General features: G+C 37.3%; 1 protein-coding gene across 1 annotated transcript in view; it reads left to right on the forward strand.

Annotated features, from left to right (window-relative positions):
* DNAH12 (dynein axonemal heavy chain 12) overlaps positions 1 to 18,989 on the forward strand; it is a 60,230-nt gene that overhangs the window by 10,274 nt on the left and 30,967 nt on the right. The window contains exons 14-35 of the mRNA XM_033071221.2: positions 680 to 805; positions 3,317 to 3,451; positions 4,300 to 4,493; positions 5,475 to 5,676; positions 6,211 to 6,396; positions 6,750 to 6,950; positions 7,990 to 8,184; positions 8,394 to 8,515; positions 8,639 to 8,921; positions 9,445 to 9,564; positions 9,947 to 10,103; positions 10,481 to 10,653; positions 11,932 to 12,084; positions 12,496 to 12,735; positions 13,212 to 13,457; positions 13,667 to 13,786; positions 14,512 to 14,621; positions 15,252 to 15,435; positions 16,163 to 16,303; positions 17,221 to 17,304; positions 17,388 to 17,576; positions 18,210 to 18,329. Coding sequence (XP_032927112.1) covers positions 680 to 805; positions 3,317 to 3,451; positions 4,300 to 4,493; positions 5,475 to 5,676; positions 6,211 to 6,396; positions 6,750 to 6,950; positions 7,990 to 8,184; positions 8,394 to 8,515; positions 8,639 to 8,921; positions 9,445 to 9,564; positions 9,947 to 10,103; positions 10,481 to 10,653; positions 11,932 to 12,084; positions 12,496 to 12,735; positions 13,212 to 13,457; positions 13,667 to 13,786; positions 14,512 to 14,621; positions 15,252 to 15,435; positions 16,163 to 16,303; positions 17,221 to 17,304; positions 17,388 to 17,576; positions 18,210 to 18,329 — 3,681 coding nt within the window. The remainder of the gene's footprint in view (positions 1 to 679; positions 806 to 3,316; positions 3,452 to 4,299; positions 4,494 to 5,474; positions 5,677 to 6,210; positions 6,397 to 6,749; positions 6,951 to 7,989; positions 8,185 to 8,393; positions 8,516 to 8,638; positions 8,922 to 9,444; positions 9,565 to 9,946; positions 10,104 to 10,480; positions 10,654 to 11,931; positions 12,085 to 12,495; positions 12,736 to 13,211; positions 13,458 to 13,666; positions 13,787 to 14,511; positions 14,622 to 15,251; positions 15,436 to 16,162; positions 16,304 to 17,220; positions 17,305 to 17,387; positions 17,577 to 18,209; positions 18,330 to 18,989) is intronic.

Consider the following 18,989-nt stretch of genomic DNA (forward strand, 5'->3'; position numbering starts at 1 on the left):
GTGCAGACTTTTTTCTGACAGTGTGAATAAACTCAGTGTTACTTTAGACAGAATTGGGAAGCCCAACTTTTTCTTTGCTATATGCCTTTGCTTCTTGTTCCCATTCCTGTGTGTTCTGCAATCTGTGAGGAAATGCAACTTTTAATAAATCAGTTTATTGTTTGTGCCTGGAGACTTCAGGACTGCTTGAAGATCTATTTGTGAAAGTGTAACAGACAAGTATAAAGAACATTTTATGTGTAAAAGCAGTCAACAGACTTTGAACACATGAGAAACAACTTACTCTTTGAGCAGAATATAGGTGATGTTACATTAGGAGTAGTTTGTATGTGTGTGAATATCTATCAGATATTTTGTTATGGTAATAGGTCTATAAATAGAACATTTTATGTTTATATCTGCAGAAATTCTATTTTGTATATTTTCAATAACATTAGGATTTCTGTATATGGATTCACAGAACACAGGAATCATTTAGAGAACAAAGCTTATGATCAGGGCAGGGATTTGAAAAATGTTACACATATTTTTTGACTGTTAATATTCAATTGGCTGAGGGAACTCTGAATTCTGAAAAGTTCACGAAATGTAGATTTTTGTCTTTGTAGATAATATTGTCCTACCCTATATTTTAAACAGACCTATCATACCTGAAGTTTTGTGAAATCTCTCTTTGTAGGAGTGCTCTCGGCAAATGAGTTACTTGATAGATATTTTTCCATTTACTCCTGAAGACATGAAACTAAATACTACAACAATATTATGGCCAAAGAAGATTACCCTCATTTTTAAAGAGCATGATAGTGTAAGAACATTTTCTTAGTTTATGGTATATTTTGGCTTGTTAGACTTCTCACTTTACTTGAGCTATTTTTTTCCTCAGCCGGCAAAATGTATATACATATATAACGTGAACCATACTAATTTAGACATAATTGAAAAACATATTTCCAGATTTTTGTAACAAAAGTGGGCTTTTTGTAGCTAAGTTTTAAAACTGTCACTGTAACTTAAAAGCTTCAGCAAATCTTATTATCCTAATATGGTTGTGGTCAGTACTAGGTAATACATAGACAAATGAAAATTCACTGCACTCCTCTTGTCTAGTACTGAAAATATAACTGTCAGGCCCTTAAAAAGACTGAGTGACTGAACAGGAAGTACAGTAGTTTCACGAATACAAGCCGCACGGATTATAAGCCGCACCCCCGGTGCCTCGACAATGTTGCTGTCTTTGTCAATAGATAAGCCGCACCCCGAATATTAGCCGCACTTTCGTTCGTGCGCAGCTTTCACAAATTGGCCAATTAGTAACAGGATCGCGGCATAGCGGGCTTTACTGGCTCGGGGCGGGGCCAGGCAGGCTCGGCCCGCTCATGGTTGCCGACGAGGTCGGGTAGCCCAGCTCAGCGCCACGGCTCGGCGGGGCTGGCCGGGTGGTGCTGCCGCCGCCGCCGGGCTCGCTGGCCCCCCTCTCCCGTCAGCACCGCCCCGCTGCCGCGTTCCCTAGCCCCGCCCGCGGGCTCGCCGGCCGCGGCGCGGCGCGTTCCCCAGCCCCGCCGGTGGGCTCGCCGGCCGCGGCGCGGCGCGTTCCCCAGCCCCGCCGGCGGGCTCGCCGGCCGCGGCGCGTTCCCTAGCCCCGCCGGCGGGCTCGCCGGCCGCGGCGCGCCGCGTTCCCTAGCCCCGCCGGCGGGCTCGCCGGCCGCGGCGCGCCGCGTTCCCTAGCCCCGCCGCCGGGCTCGCCGGCCGCCCCCTCCCGTCTGCACCGCCGCCGCGTTTCCTCGCCCTGGCCGGCACTGCAGGCCCCCGCACCGCCGGGCTCCCCCACGCTGCTGGCCCCGATTCTGCTGGGCTTCCCCCGCTGCCAGGCAGCCCCACCCGCCGGCCTTCCTGCTTCTGCCATGCTCCCCTGCACTGCTAGCCCCAGTTCTCCCGGGCTCCCCTGCCCTGCTGGCTCAGGCTCTGCCGCCCTCCCTGCCCCGCCCTGCTGGCTCAGGCTCAGCCGCCCGCCCCCCACACTGCTGGCCCCGCCTCTGCCAGGCTTTCCCACCTCAGCCGGGGCCGGCCGGGCTCCAGCTTGGCTTGGGGCTGCCGCGGGCTCTCACTTCCGTGTTGGCAGCTTTTAGAATTTTGTTAATAGATTAGCCGCCCCGGAATATTAGCCGCACTTCCGGGTTTCCACCAAAATTTTGGTCAAATTGGTGCGGCTTGTATTCGTGAAATTACTGTAATTTAGTTTAACTGGTATCAGTAAAAGAACAGTGGGAACAATGTTTTCTTAGCAATCATTAATAGAAAATATGCAACATCTCATTTTCTCTGTGTGACTGTAGATTACTTTTCTTCCACCATCTGTATTCGTTTTGCTTAGCGTGCTTTTTCTCTGTCTATGACACAGTAAGTCAAGCCTTTTAGTGTTCTTGCCTCTCTGTAGTAATTTAGAATAGATTTAATAAGATCTTCTAAAATTTTTGTAGAATTAATATTTAACATTTGTTAAAAATCTGTTTCTTTTAAATATTACAAGTAAGGATTTCTCCTTTACTAAGTTTTGTTTAGATACTAAGGTGTAGTAAATATACCTCTGACTGAAAAGAAACCCAGCTTGAGAGACTATGACTATAAAATACTTCGTTTGCATGTTATCCTCATGCAAACCAAGTTTTCTTTTAATCCCAAAAATAAATCAGTAAAATTAATTTTCTACTTCTATGCAGAGAGTCCATGATGCTTATTCTAACTCCTTTTCATGAAAATGGTTGTACAGAGTAAATCCCACTACTTAGTGGGAATCCCTCAACAGTGGGACTCTGTAGCTGGCTGTCAAGTGACTTGCATTGTACTAGAGGTGGAGACAAGTTTTGCATTAAGTTTTCATGAATCTGTATATTTGCATTCTCAGAAATGAGTCTGTTCTTATTCTAATGCAAAAGGAAAAGATTTTTTCCTCCTTTGGTGAAATTCTGTTTGTCTGCTTCACAAATTTTGCATGGCAGTAGGTGTCCTTGTCTTAGGAGATCTCTCTCTTGATTTTTGTTGATTTTTTTTTTTTTGTTTGGTACCTTAAAACAAACCCTTGAGTGTGCAGACCCAGTGCTTTAAGGTGGTCTTATGTTCTAGAATTTCCACCTTTTACAACCACAGGTACATGTGGGATAACATTAGTTTTCAACAACTTGTAGGTGTCCTTTTTGGCAGTAAAATACTGAATCCAAAAAATACTGTTTAGATAGTACTATGTATGCTAATCATTGAAAGAACTTACAACCACCTTTGCACTGCTTTTTTGACATGAAACAAATTAATTATTTTGTAGCTGATCGAACAGTCTAAAGCTGAAAGAGAGCAAGAAGTGCAACAGAAGTATAATAACCTGCATGTTGAATTGGACAGGCTATATGATTCTGTGACAGAATTAGAAGAATACTCACAGCTGGATTGCATGCAACAGGTTTGATTAATAGTATAAAATCAGTAGAAATGTTTAATGTGTTTAATACACAGGAATCATGGGGAAAAATTGTAATTAAAAGTAATCAATTTAAAACATGTATTATCCTCTCGCCACAGTGAACAAGCTCGGTCCGCCTCCCATTTTTGTTTTTCCTTGGCAATTGACATTTTATTTAGAGGAAAGTTTGCTATAAAGTTGTGCTTGAATTAGCTGATAGGTAACAATAATAACAGTTCAGAATGAGTGTTTGCACCCACGAAAATCATTTGTTCGTTTTCCCTTTTCACCTCAAATCAATTAATGCAAAACCAGCATAGGTAGCAATTTGATATTTTTTTCATACAAACCTCAAAACTTCATTGTTATGATAGTGAAGAGCAGGCCACTGACTCCAAAACTTTGTGAATTTCTAGCAGTATTTTTTCGTTTTCAGAGCATATATTGTGCTTTAATTGGAGGATATTGCATAGTAAGAAATGTTGATTTTTTTAAAAAGCAAAACACCTCAAAATATGAAACAGAAATCCTAAACTAATAAACTCCAGTTACCAATATGATATGCCACGTACATAAAAAAGTGAGTGCCTGCCTCCTGGAACAGTGAATTTTAAAGCACAAACATTTTGAAAATACTTTAAAGTTCAGTAATGATAAGCAATTTTAGTTTTCATAACGTTCATCTGGATTCTTCACAGTTTGTGAACTCATCAATAAGCAGACAAGTTTTTAAGTCTTGTTTTCTAAAATTTTAATGTGAAAGCTTATATTTTGATCTCTTATTTTGATAGCTCTTTTGATAGCTTTTAATTTGGTTTTCTCAAGAACATACTATTATTTGATTTCAGTATGTGACTGACGTGAGGAATTTACAGAAAGCGATACAGGACACTGATGAAACACTAGCTGCTCTTAATAACGAAGAGACTCTGCTCGGGTGGAAACCAAGTGAATTCCCAGTCCTCAACAACTTAAAAACTGGGATAGAACCATTCCAGAAACTCTTTAATCTTATACTGAAATGGCAGCGAACAGAAAAAAGGTAATTCAGCTCTAAATGCTGTAGGAGGAAGAGTGAGAAAAATGTTTGTCCTGGTCTTATTCACGTCAGATATAGAATGTGGATTGGTTTTCTTGTTAACGTGTGTTACTAGTAAGCAAAGTAAAAGGCTAATATAACATATGTATGGGGCATGCTGTTTTAAATTCAGCTAGTAAAAATGTTCATTTGTTTTTATTTTTAAAATGTAATTGTGGAATCATTTGCCTTCCTAAGCTGAAAGGGACCTATAAAGATCTCGAAGTCCAAGTCCTGGTGTTGCACAGGACAGTCCCAAGAATCACACCACATGCCTGAGAGCACGGGAGGATGTATCAGACTGGGTTCTAATTGTATTGGTCATGCTGGTGGAGCCTGTAATAAGACAAGCTCTGTGAAAGAAATGTATTAAGAAGAAAAATTGTGTATGAGTCATTTTGTGTTCCAGAAAAGGAAGAAGTTCAACTAAAGAGCTCATCATCTGTATGTAGCCAAAACTGGTTTTAACCTAGCAGATGTCCAAAATGGTGGGTTCAAATGATTGTGTTTTTGTCTGGTGATTAGATCATACCACAGAAAATTGTACTCTGTGTATAAATTAAGAGAGATTTTTGTAATTTCATGCCTTCTTCAGAAGTTACAATGTGCTATGGCTGGAAATGTGGGGGTTTTGAAAATACAAGATGAAATGTGTTTTTAAATGTTGTATGTTGGTCTCTGTCTAGAGTTTAACTTAAATATTTGTCCATTCATGCAGTTACTCTTTCAGTATGTGACTGACTTAAGAGAATTACACAAATACACAGAAGAAAGTGGTTGAGCCACTTGTAGTTGGGCATTAGGATTTTGCAAAGAATAACAATAATATGGAAGAAGAGCTTTACTTTAATTTAAATAGTGATTCATGTGTTGCAAAACAAAGTGATAATTATTTGTGGGCTATATTTGTTATTCTGCTTTGTAACCTTATGGGTTTTTTTTCAGATGGATGGATGGGACCTTTTTGGAACTGGATGGGGAAAGCATGGAGGCTGAGATTGATGAATTTTACAGAGAGATGTACAAACTGTTAAGACTCTTCCAACAAAAGCAGAAAAAAGCCCTAACAGTGCGACAGAAAGGTGTAATGGGTAATCCAACTCTTACAATGTGCTCTTCAGTTCTGGATCAAATTAAAGAATTTAAGGTGAGAAAACTTGAGGACTATTGATATCTGATACTGAGGGACAAATGCTAAATTCAGGGCTCAGTATATGTAGATGGCACAGTGTCAGATACAGAGAGACGGTTCTAAATCCTGATTTCAAGGTTGTACTATTCCATTCATTTTAATAAAATTGGATTTTAAATTTCGTTCCATAGTTTTTTGGAATTGTAATGAGTGAACACATACAGGAGAAAAGTCATTTTTGAATGCAGAAAAACATTTAAGAATGTATTTGGGAATTTTGAAATGGGACTCTGTTATGTTAATAGAAGCAAAATTTAGCATCACTAAAAAATTATGCTTAATAATTTTTTATATTTCTTTCTTCAGTAGTTGATATAATTATCTAGAAATTAAATGGATAACTTAATGGAACCATCTATACTTTTTGGAGAAGATTTTCATGTCTTCAGCTACTGTAGAAGAATTTTAAATTCACATGAAAAATTACTGAAAAATTAAGAAATAATGTAAATTATGATATTTGCCTTATAAATGTATTTTCTGAATTAGGAACATATTCCCACTGTGACTGTCTTCTGTAACCCTGGCATGCGAGAACGTCACTGGCAGCAGATGTCAGCTATAGTAGGACATGATATAACACCAGATGCTGGAACTACCTTGAGAAAAGTTTTAAAGCAGAATCTATCCTCTTACTTGGAACAGTTTTCAACAATAAGTGTAGCTGCAAGCAAGGTGAGCACAGAGATTTGATAGTGACAAATACGACATCAGGTCTCTTAGTGAATACTTTTATGACTCATTAGCATTATTTGTCTTTGCCACCAAACCTCTTCTGTTGCATAATAGCACTTTGGCCCATTATATGTTAATAATGAGTGTAAGCATTTCTATCTCATGTGACATCAGTATTTCGCAAGTGTGCTGCTTTCAGTGTGCAGGAAAAGGATATGCTGAGGAAATATAATAAGTAGTTAATTTGTGCTAGGGCAAAATAGTTTATTCAGTTAGATATGATTATATATTGAATTAGAGAGTTGGAAAAAAACAATTCAGTGACTAGACCAAGCTATTTTCTTTTTAAATAGGAATTTTCCTTGGAGAAAGCAATGCGTACCATGATGGACACCTGGGATTCAATTTCCTTCAACACAAATGTGTATCGTGAGACTGGTGTTCATATTCTGTCTTCAGTGGATGATATTCAGGCTCTTCTTGATGATCAGATTATGAAAACTCAGACAATGAGAGGATCACCTTTCATTAAACCATTTGACAGCGAAATAAGGGTACAATGAATACCTTTTCAACCCTTTTTGTTTGTAGGATAACTGTGGTGCAATAGTATACTGATTGTATTACGGCTTTATTATTTGAATTGTTAATGAAATGCTTTCATTTTTCAGCAAGAATCTTTTGAGTTTGTAAGAGTTACCTTATTTCTGTTTTGGAATTCTCTCTTCCATTTAGATTCAAATGCAACCAAGAGACATGATTACTTTTTCTTGTATTTTGGAAAATCACTATTTCCATTTGCCTTGCTTCTTAATAATTGGAAATAATGTTTCTCTTATTGCTAATAAGAACATTTATTTATTTATTGAGTTTTGAACTCAAATTTTGAACTACAGTATTTTCCTCAGAGAAAAGAAACAACTTGATGGCTGGGAGAATATTTTTTAATCAGGCCTCAGAACAATGATGGCAGTACTTTATACCTGATTTTGAATTTCAGGGCTAGTTGTGTTAACACCTGGGTATTGGCAGGAGAGAAGCTGGTGGAATTGCTTTGCAGTTATCCTCCCTAGTTCCTTGTTGGTTTATGTGGGAAATGCTCAGGCTCAAGCAGGCTCAGTGAACATACAGTTTACAGGCAACCTGCTCCAGTGGTATCTGCTATTGTCCTTAGGAACAGGATGCTGGACTTGTTGGATCTCTCCTATGAGCTGAGGTGGCTTTTCTGGTATTGTGTCCCTGCTGCCATTCTGCTACAAGAACCTTTGCTGTGGGGAGATGAAACAGAATTTATCGCTGGTAGCCTCCTGGCTATTGCTTAACAATTAAGTTGTTAAAAGTTCATAGCACTAAAGTGATAAATGCATTTTGGAAAATTTATTTCCAAGTAAGTAAAAATTTCTGAGCTTCTTCGGCCATTTTTATATGTGGAAGAACTTATACTCCTAAATATTTTTCTTTCATTTTGTTTATGGTAGACATTTTTCTCTTTGGGAACTGGAATACTGCAATGTCTGCCTTTACTGAATTTGTTGTCTCTAATACTATTTGCTTGGAAATGTCAAGTTTAACATTACTTAAACTTTTATTAAGGAATGGGAAAGCCGCTTGATTCAAATTCAGGAGAATATTGATGAGTGGCTGAAAGTGCAGGTACAGTGGCTGTATTTGGAACCCATCTTTTCTTCTGAGGATATTATGCAACAGATGCCAGAAGAGGGGCGGCAGTTTCAGATAGTGGATAGACTGTGGAGAGAAGTTATGGAGTTTTGTGCCGAAGACCCGAAGGTAAGGGAGATATCCATTACTAACAGGAACTTCTCTTGCCATTTTTTTGGATGGAGGGAATGCTTAGTTTTCAGAATATGTACAGTGAACTACAATTTCAGTTCCCTAGGCTTTCTAGAAACAAAGTAATTTTGTTCCTTATTTGATTAATTTCTACTGTTTTGAATCCTCATTCATAGCTGACAGTTTGCACACGTTTGTTGTTACAGGTTCTTGCTGCTACTTCCTTTCCAGGATTAAAAGAGAAGCTTCAGACTTGTAATGAGCTTCTTGACAAAATCATGAAAGGGCTTAATGCTTACCTTGAAAAGAAACGTCTCTTCTTTCCCCGGTATGGTGAGCTTTGGTTATTTAAAACCCGCAGATTCTGAATAGGGCTTTTTTTGCTGTGAATAAGATCAGTCTTAATAACAGCTTGATAATACAGTTGTATTTTTTTGCCTAATTTTTTTAGCTTCTTTTTCTTGTCTAATGATGAAATGTTGGAGATCCTGTCAGAGACCAAGGATCCTCTTAGAGTTCAACCTCATTTGAAGAAGTGTTTTGAAGGCATTGCTAAGCTGGACTTCCTTCGCAATTTGGATATTAAAGGAATGTATAGTTCTGAAGGCGAGCGTGTGCAACTGATTTCAAACATTTCTACTTCTGAAGCTCGAGGTGCAGTGGAGAAGTGGTTAATTCAAGTAGAAGATATTATGCTGAAGACTGTACATGATGTAATTGCCAGATCAAGAGCGGTATGGGATTTGTGATAATTTAAGAACCGAAGCGCCTGCCTTTCTTTTATGTCTTTCTCTTGGCTTTCTAAAATTCTTCCTCAACACAGGAGTTGATGAAGTTGTGTGGTCAGGACCAAGTTAACATGACTTGTATTTACAGACCAGTAATATACATTGGAGTTTAGTTTGAATAAGATGCAAGTAATTTTCCTATGACACTGAATATAAATTCGTCTGAAAGTTTCACAGTAGTACTATTTTACAGGATTTATCACCTGATGTAATAGTTCAGGTTTCTTATGAATTAGAAATAGAACACTTGTAATATGCTTGCTTCCTTCTGAAAGAAAATCATTAGACAGAAAAGGTTTCTTTAAACGTAAGGGGAAAAGAGCATTTAAAACTCCATTTGGACATTGCAAATAGGAAAACAGTATTCTTTTGCAAGGAATGTTAATAGGATTACATTATAAGCTTCCATATTACACTGTGATATATGTTCCCAGACACTATGTTTGTATGATGTACATAACTCTTTCAGGCATATCTAGAGACTGAGAGAAAGCGCTGGGTTCTGGAGTGGCCTGGCCAAGTAGTGTTGTGTGTGTCTCAAATGTACTGGACAAGTGAGGTACATGAAGCTCTTCACCATGGACCCAAGGTACTGTGTCGTGCATAATAAAAAAAAAAAAATCTTAGTGTTTCATGTCAGCTGATGTGTTTTGCTTAATCAAACAGTTTTTTGCATTTAAAATAAAATTTGAAAAATGATTAGCATGTGTGTTTGACATGAATTAATGTACATGAATTTATGTACAGTGATTTGTACCTTTTGTTCAAATACTTGAATATTTTTTTAGAGCAACCATAGCTTTGTAACATAAATTCCTAACTGTGGATAAGAGAGAAGTTGATGCAAAACCCTGAAAATATAAGAGTAGCTTAATAAGCATCCTCTGTTAAGATACCTAGTCAACATTAAGAGTTCTGGAACCTTTGAAGCCGTGATATAACCAGTGTCCAAATTTCCTTTTGTCTCCTAGGGCTTAAAGGATTATTATGATACACTTCAGCTTCAACTTAATGATATTGTAGAGCTGGTAAGAGGAAAACTGTCAAAACAAACCAGGATTACACTGGGTGCCTTGGTTACTATTGATGTTCATGCTAGAGATGTCATCAAGGAAATGATTGGAAGTGGTAATTCTATTTGAAGACATTTTTCTTAACACATAGTTAATGAAAAATCATTAACCAATCAGATTTTACTGCCTAAAACAATACAGTACTAAGATGAGTTTGTGAGTACAGTATTTTCATGACCATAAGGCACACCAGATAATAAGGCACACCTCCAGGAGTCAGCAAATTTCACAGCTTTGTACATTATATAAGGCGCACTTCCAGGTTCAGACCAAAATTTCAGTCAAAAGGGTGCACCTTACAGTCGTGAAATTACTGTATTTGGCTCAAGCATCAGCATTAGTAATTTCAAAGCTGTTTTAAATTTAATCATAATACAAAATCCAGCTATCTACAACATCTCTTATGATTGCTGTCAACTCTTTGTTTGCCAGGTGTGCAGAGTGAAACAGACTTTCAGTGGCTCGCACAGCTGCGCTATTATTGGCAGAATGAGAATGTTCGCGTGTGCATCATTAACTGCAATGTGAAATATGCCTACGAGTACCTCGGGAACTCCCCACGCCTGGTGATCACTCCTCTCACAGACAGGTGTTACCGCACCCTGGTATGAGCTGCCTCACATTGCATTTACTGTGCTGTGCTATTGCTTGCACCCTTCAGTGCAGCCATCCTTTTAGGGCTTACGGTTTTTGTCAGACTGCTATTTCTGCTAGAATGAGGTTTGTAATTTTTGCAGAACATTAAACATGAAAATCACTCATAACAGCAAATCTGGATAGCCCAGCCACCTGACTGATATATTAGTGTGTTCTGTTGTGGTTGTGGTTTTTTAAAGCACACAGGAAAAACAGACAATACTTGATTACTGTACAGATTATGAGAACGCAGAGTGCTTTTCTGGTGTTCTGTGGCTGCTGAATTAATTGGAGAAGGATTCACTTGTGATCACACTGTTCCTAAGACTAGTATAAGTTTGACAATTTTTTAGTATCCCTGCTCTTGGCAGAGGTGTTTATTATTGTACTGGTTTATCCTCAGCTAACCTGGCAACTGAAAGTTAGCAAAGTCATCTCAGATACAGCTTTTATCATTATCAGTTACTGCAGTTTCTTTGCTGGAGTACAATTTCAAGTTTTGCTAGGCACCCATGGTGTGGCTGTACCTGATGCTTGGTATCTGTTTGTCAGAACATCAAAGTGCACTGATCTGAGAGGGTGATGCAGCTGGTAATCTGTTTCAGTTTTAGGCTCACAAACCTGGAATCAGAGCCTGGCATTCTGGCAAATAGAAGTCTTGTCCTTTGCCCAGGTTCTTAATAAATTATTCCCAGAACTTTTCAGTCCATACAGATATGGCTCTGTATCTGTGGATTGGACTGTTTGTTTAAAGTCTGCAGCTTTTTTGTTTTCAGTCAGATTTCCTCCTACTTTAATGGAATATTGGAGAGAATATGGAGTGGTCAATGGAAGGCACATGAAAGGGGGATGGTGTGGGAAAGAAGAAGAAGAGGAAAAAAGTATATTAATGGACAAAGAGAGAGAGAAAAGAATAGCAACAAGTAACTGCAACAAATTAAACTTGAAAGGTGTATCTATAAATGAGAACTGAAAGATTTGGTATAATGAAGTTTGAGTAACCAATAATGGTCATGATGATAATGAAACTAAACCCTCTGTTAGGGTCAAAATGAAATTCTCTTGCACATTTTTCCCAGCTGGAAGTACATTCCAGATTCTTTTTAATTAGTAAAACCATACCTTTTATGTTAGATAAAATAAGTGTATGAAACTATCAAGTGCAATTTAATTTTACCATTTTCATTCAGAAGAATTTCATATGAATGAAATACAAATAATTTCTGTAAACTATTTCTGTACTTTAGATTGGAGCCTTTTATTTAAACCTTGGTGGTGCCCCAGAGGGTCCAGCAGGAACAGGTAAAACAGAGACCACCAAAGATTTGGCTAAAGCTCTCGCTGTTCAGTGTGTTGTCTTTAACTGCTCTGATGGCCTTGATTACCTGGCAATGGGAAAGGTAAATAGAAAAGAAATATACGTTGTATTTTATTTTTAGCATGAAAATTGGAGGATCCCTATTTTGCAGACACAAATAACGGTGGCACCTGTGGTCTGCTACCCTTGCATGCTGTTCTCTTCATGTTTCATTTCTGTGTTTTATAAAAACCTATTAGGTTGTTAATTAAAACATAAAAGAAACAAGAGTTTATGGGATTGAGATCTGATTTAGCTTGCTTTTGATTTAAAAACTTTGTTCATCAATAAATCACTGAAGTTTAGACCAGTGATCTATGGTCTAAAGAGGTTTAAGCATTATTATTGTAATTGTAATTTCTAAATCTAATTAAACTTCCAACTTTATTGTCTTGTTTTCTTTTGAATTTAAGGCTCTGTTAGCAACATTGTTGGTTTCTTTCTTCATTTGCAGTTTTTCAAGGGTTTGGCTTCATCAGGTGCCTGGACATGTTTTGATGAATTCAATCGCATTGAACTGGAAGTGCTGTCTGTAGTGGCACAGCAGATCCTTTGCATCCAAAGAGCCATACAAATAAAGCTAGAAACATTTATTTTTGAAGGAACTGAGCTGAAGCTTAATCCCAACTGTTTTATAGCAATTACTATGAATCCAGGTTATGCAGGACGTTCTGAACTTCCAGATAATCTGAAGGTAAAATAATGGGCTAGATGGGTCTGTGACCTATTTTGGCCAGATGTGCTGTTCCCATGAGGAGGCTTTGCCAACTGAAAGCAGAGATGGTGGAGCATGAGGAGCACAACAACTGCACATTGCTGAAAGAAAGGAAGTGCACCTGCTATGGACCACTTTTTCCTTTCTTACTGCTGGATGTATCTGTGCAAGGGACATACTGCATTCTTGCATTCTTGAGACAGTGCTGAGGGAACAGAACTGGGGGGGACAGTGTCTTTTCTGCATTGCATTGTATGTTAAGATGCATATTTGTGGTAGCTCTCTTAGGTTAACTTCCTAGGCAGTCATAAGCTGCAAATATTGAAAATTCTAAATCTGTTGATAATTCTATCTAAAAATTGATAGTTTTATGGTGGGTTGAATACTGTAAAAGTTCAGAATTGCTTTCCATTCCTAATGAATGTTTAAAGCTATTTTTTGGGTATGTATTTCAGGTTCTTTTCCGAACGGTAGCCATGATGGTTCCAAACTATGCTCTGATAGCTGAAATTTCCCTCTATTCATATGGATTTTTGAATGCTAAGTCACTGTCAGTGAAGATAGTCATGACCTACAGGCTTTGTTCAGAACAGCTTTCCTCTCAGTATCACTATGACTATGGCATGCGGGCAGTCAAAGCTGTGCTGGTGGCTGCAGGGAATCTAAAGTTAAAATTTCCCACAGAAGATGAAGATATATTGGTGAGTTCCTGAGGGAATATTTTCATAGATAAAATACAATGCTGCATTTTCCAGGGCTGTGCTGATGATTGCACAGTTGGGCTTAATTTCTTATCAAAGGCCCCATTTAATGAATTCATCTTTGTTATATACTAGGTTATTTTAACTGCTGAACACCTTATGCTCTGTCTCTTAATGAGAACGCTAAAATGCGTGTTTTTTTCTTCTAGCTTCTTAGATCAATTAAAGATGTGAATGAGCCCAAATTTTTGTCACATGATATACCTCTGTTCATGGGTATAACCAGTGATTTATTTCCTGGAATCAAGCTTCCTGAGGCAGACTACAATGTAAGTACTCTTCTGATTTTTCTTTGGTCATGACCACTGTTGATTGTTTTGTGGTGATTTGGTTTTTAATCAGGTGCAATTAATGCAGTGACGTATTTCAAGATAAGCAAAATTGCTGAAGGCTTGCAATTAAACTTTTTAGCAAAGGGGATTCTTTTATGTGTTCTGAATGTAGTCCACATCTGAGTTGCCTAACATTCAGAAGGGTTGTGCATTACAGATTGGGAATTGACCTGCACATTTACCAAGTTTTAGGCTTTATGTTTTCTTTCCTAATTTTGGGACATAATTAAGTGACATTAAGGTTTGTGCTTGTATTTTATTTTTGGCAACACTTGAAGCAATCTTTGTAGGAGAATGTTTGCAAAGGATGAGTATGTTGGAAAAACCAAACTGGATTAGCTTTTAAGTTTTCAGTAAATAGTACAATCTTGAAAAAAGTGCATAGTTGCATAGTTCCATAGTTCTGAAGCCCGCTGCTGGTTTCCTGAGGGTGATTTGCCTTCTCCTCAAGATAAAAAAATCGTACTTAAATACTATTCTGACACATGAAGTACAGAAGTGGGAATTTTTTCCTCCAGGAAGTTTGCTATATTCTGGCTAATACTGTTTCAGTTATTAATTAATTTGAAACCATTTCTGATGAGTATAAATTCTTCTATTGTCGTGCAGAACAGTAATTTAAATTGTAGCAAGAATAAGATTATGATTTGTTTTGATTTTAGGATTTTCTGGAATGTTGCAATGAATGTTGCACTCAACATAATGTCCAACCGGTACAAACTTTTGTGCAGAAAATTATACAGACATATGAAATGATGATTGTTAGACATGGGTAAGTTCTTATCACTACACTATCTGTTGTAATTCTGACTTGTACTGTGGCATTTCTTTATATGAAGTTATAGAAGGTTTTGAGGGTGGCATAATATTCCTCTTTGTTCCAGTCAGTTTTGGAACAGTTGATTACCGATACTGCTTTTGCATGTTCCAGAATTCTTGTGATTTATGTCTGAGGAATTGTACTCTTCCTGATATCAGAAGCACTTGCATATGATTTCAGGTTCTGTTATCATTATGTTGAAAACTTAAGATGGTAAAAGCTTATTTGTATTAAAATATTAGTTGTCAGATCTGTGCCATTTTATTCTTAGCTTTTATTACAGAATAGCAACCGTGTGGAGGAAATATATACAATATGACATTAGCCATATGATGGTTAATATTCAGCTCATTAATTACTATTCTCCATAAGATTGTGCAATCAGTTTGCATGTGCAAATAAACTGGGTTGTGGAAAAGAATTTTTTTTATATTCAAAGAAAATTCACTTGCTTCACTTTTTGAAAATCAGGTGAAAATTAACTTTAAGCATATGTTTGAAACTACTGCCCCTCATGTGATCTGTAAAAGTCAAAATTATAAGGCAGATTTATTAATAGCAGTATTTTTTCCCATCTAACAGCTTCATGCTGGTGGGGGAGCCATTTTCTGGGAAGACCAAAGTTCTGCATGTGCTGGCAGATACGCTGTCTCTTATGAAAAAACGTGGTTATGGTGAAGAAGAAAAAGTGATTTATAGAACTGTGAATCCAAAATCAATCACTATGGGCCAGCTTTTTGGGCAGTTTGATCTGATATCCCATGAGGTAATGTATGTTTAAAAAATAATGTTTCCTGTATATTATGTTTCTGTTATTATGGATAGTAAACTCTTGAATTCATAATTTTATGACTTTAAACACAGATGAGAAGACAATTGTAAATTTGACTTTAACTAACACTTTTGTGGCCTGTTTTTAATCAGGATATAAAATACTATGTGTATATGCAGTTATATAGGTTTAAATATGCAAAAAAAAAAAAGCAATACCGTTTTGAAGGTCACTGACCTCTTCAAGTTGCATCCATGATAGGAAATCATAGCAAACATAATTGTATTAATTTTTCCATCTGTTCCTAACTAGCATAATCGAAGTAATGCAAAAACTCTCTAGAAAAATCTATGAACTTATAGGCTCCCAAGTGTGAAACAGGTTTGAGGAAGGAATGATACGAAGTAGTAAATGTGAAATAGTGCAACTTAGGGTGACTCTGGAGAGAAACAGATGAAAGACAGGGAAGAAACACATGTAAGTTTCAGTAAATTAAATTCCTGGTCTTTTTTGTATTTTTTCAAGTGCTTTTTTTTCTTTAATTTACTGTTTTAAGACACTCAGTGCAGCTCCAAAGTTACTTGCTGCTCTCTGCAGCACAAGAGGAGAACAGTTAAAAGTGAGGGATAATGGAAAGCAAAGGGAAGGGTTTCTGTGGCTGGCAGCTCAGGCTGTGCTGTGTTCTTTGTCTCACTCCCCATGGCCACGTCCTCCCCATCAGTGGACAGACGGGGTTGTTGCTACGACCTTCAGGGAATTTGCGTTGTCCGAGACCCCCGAGCGCAAGTGGGTCATCTTCGATGGCCCCATCGATACCCTGTGGATAGAGAGCATGAACACGGTTCTGGATGACAACAAAAAGGTACCAGTCAGGGGAAAAAATGCCTGAATAAAATTGTGACCTTTTGAAAATATTCTTCTACATATAAAACCACAAGTACAAACTGCAGTGCCTGACTTTTGAAAAGAGCAAGTGCAAGATGATGCTGGTGACAAGTTGTGAGCTTTTTTTTTTTTTGGTGCATTTTGATTGGTTTGGTTTTTTGGTTGGTTTGTTTGTTTGTATTGGAATTATAATCACAATATTAACTCATTGCTGAAAACATGAATTATGTAGTATTTCCTTAATGCTATAATGTAGTTTTTGAACATAAATAATTGATGTTTAAATGTCAGAAATTACAATTAATTATGTATGATAAGCTCCATTATTTCTAAGACTACACAAACTTAGACACTTAATATTTCAAGACAATCCCAAGACACAAAGGGTTGCATTTTTAAAATAATGACTTCTGAAGTCAAAATTGTAAAACCGCTTTTGTAAATGGGTCCTATTTATCTCAAAGCAAATATAAAAATTAGAGACAATACGTGAACTTTTAAGTTCTGGATGATAATGTGTCAAAATATTCAAACTGGACTTTCTTTAGTACAAAAGGATAGTGTGTCTCCAGCTGGAATGATTCAGTATTAGCAGCAAAAGCCGCAGATATCTTTTGTCGTCTTGCTGTCTTTTCTTTGTCCTGTCTTATGCAAGATCAATTGTAATGAACCTACTGGTAGGTTACTATGGAGTACTATGTTTTAAGTCAAGAATTTAACTAAAGCTTGATAAGAATCTATTGCTACAAGTGGTTAAGCATTTTATGTAATTGCCCTTACCTTTGCTTTTATTTGGCTTTGCCAATTTTCATATAGAACTCCCCTGTGATAAGAAGTGTAATTTAATACTAATTTTTTTTTTCTGATCTTGCATATTATTTTTTCTCTTTCAAGCTTTGTTTGATGAGTGGGGAAGTCATCCAAATGTCCCCTCAGATGACTCTTATTTTTGAAACGATGGACCTTTCTCAGGCATCAGTAAGTTTTGTATTTAATGAAGGTATTAAACAAAATTCAGTCTATTAAATGCACAAAGAAATGAGTTTACAATTTTTCCTTAGCCTGCTACGGTCAGTCGTTGTGGCATGATTTATTTGGAACCTTCTCAACTGGGCTGGAGACCAATTGTTACCTCTTGGCTGACTAAACTGCCTGAACCTCTGAACTCAGAGGAACATCAAGATCTTCTGCAGGGACTTTTTAATTGGTTGGTGCCACCAGCATTAAGAGTCCGTCAGAAACAGTGCAAGGTATTTTTTTGTCATTTTTTCCTGCAGTAGTTAGTGGCCATTTCAAATCTGTTACCCTTGGTGATTGTTCTCTCATGACAAGCATAGATAGAATGAATTTGGGGCTCCTAGGACCAGTTTGAAGAGTTAAAATAAAAATGTCAGCTAAGGCTTGAAATTTGATCATAGATTTCCTCTTCTTATTTTCAAAAGTAAAGTAAGTATTTAAAACACTGATTAAAAATTCTTCCCAAGAGATTTTTTTGTACATTTTTTCTTTAAAGATGTCATGTTGTATAAGGAAGTATTTTTTAAGTTTTAGGGGAAATGTGTACTTCCTTGCAAGCTCAGTGTGACAGTGCTTAGAATTTTGCTCGTGCTTTGCTGTAGTTACTTCTGTGGGTTTGGTTTGGTTTAGGGTGCTTCATTGTAGTGTTTCACATGGTAGCCATGAACATGGTTAACAAGCTAAAAGTCTTGACATTTCCATGCCTGAGGATGGCAAATGATATTTTGAGTAAAAGTCAGTATAAACCTTGCCTCCTAGTATGTGTTCATAATTAGGTAGTGATCTAATTGTTTCAGTATTTTGTCTCCTAAAGATAAATTTACAGGACACATAAAGTATAACATCCAACCTTTTGACTCTCTTAGGAACTGGTGCCTACAGGTGAGATCAATGTTGTAGTAGCTCTCACACGGATTTTTGAAATGTTGATCTGTCCAGCTGTGCAAGAAGATCCCACCAACAAAAGCCTCCGTGCCTGGATTATGGTTGGTTTTTTAACATGGAATGAAATATATATATTTTTTTCTATATGCTAGTTTTCTAAACAGTTTTACTAATCCAAATAACTCTAGTTTGTGAATAAGAGACATGTGAAACAATTTTACTACCTCCTTGCTCTCTCTCCCCATACTCTGGAAGTACCCAGATGAAGTGGAATTCTTACAAGTGACAAATATGATTTAAAATTTTACTCTTTTTCCAATTAAATGGGATAGTGTTTTACTAAATGCTTTTTAATTAACCAAGAAGTTAGCTAAAGCAAAGGGTCTTCTTTCTCTTAAAGGAAATAAATATTCATGCAACACTGATTGTCTCTATGTCTGAGCAAAATCTCTATGTAAGAGGATTTTCTGACAGTTATATTAGTTGGATCCTCTGTCTGACCTTATATTATTATTCTTAGGAAAAACTGAAGAAAATAGAATATGAAAGTAGTTATTTAAAATTAAATTAGAGAATTCCTAGATCTTGGTTTGTCATTAGAACTCTTCTCAGGCTTTGTCATGTGACGTACTGCTATATGTAGTGGCCTTTATTTTTTGTTTTCTCTCTCTCTCTTTTTCTGTCCTTGAGTAAGATTGTGTGCTCTGTCTACAGTCAGATTTCTAAATCTTTTTAGGCTAGGGATATTCAAGGGCAATTGC

This window comes from Catharus ustulatus, chromosome 13, assembly GCF_009819885.2.
Source record: "Catharus ustulatus isolate bCatUst1 chromosome 13, bCatUst1.pri.v2, whole genome shotgun sequence".
Classification (NCBI taxonomy): domain Eukaryota; kingdom Metazoa; phylum Chordata; class Aves; order Passeriformes; family Turdidae; genus Catharus; species Catharus ustulatus.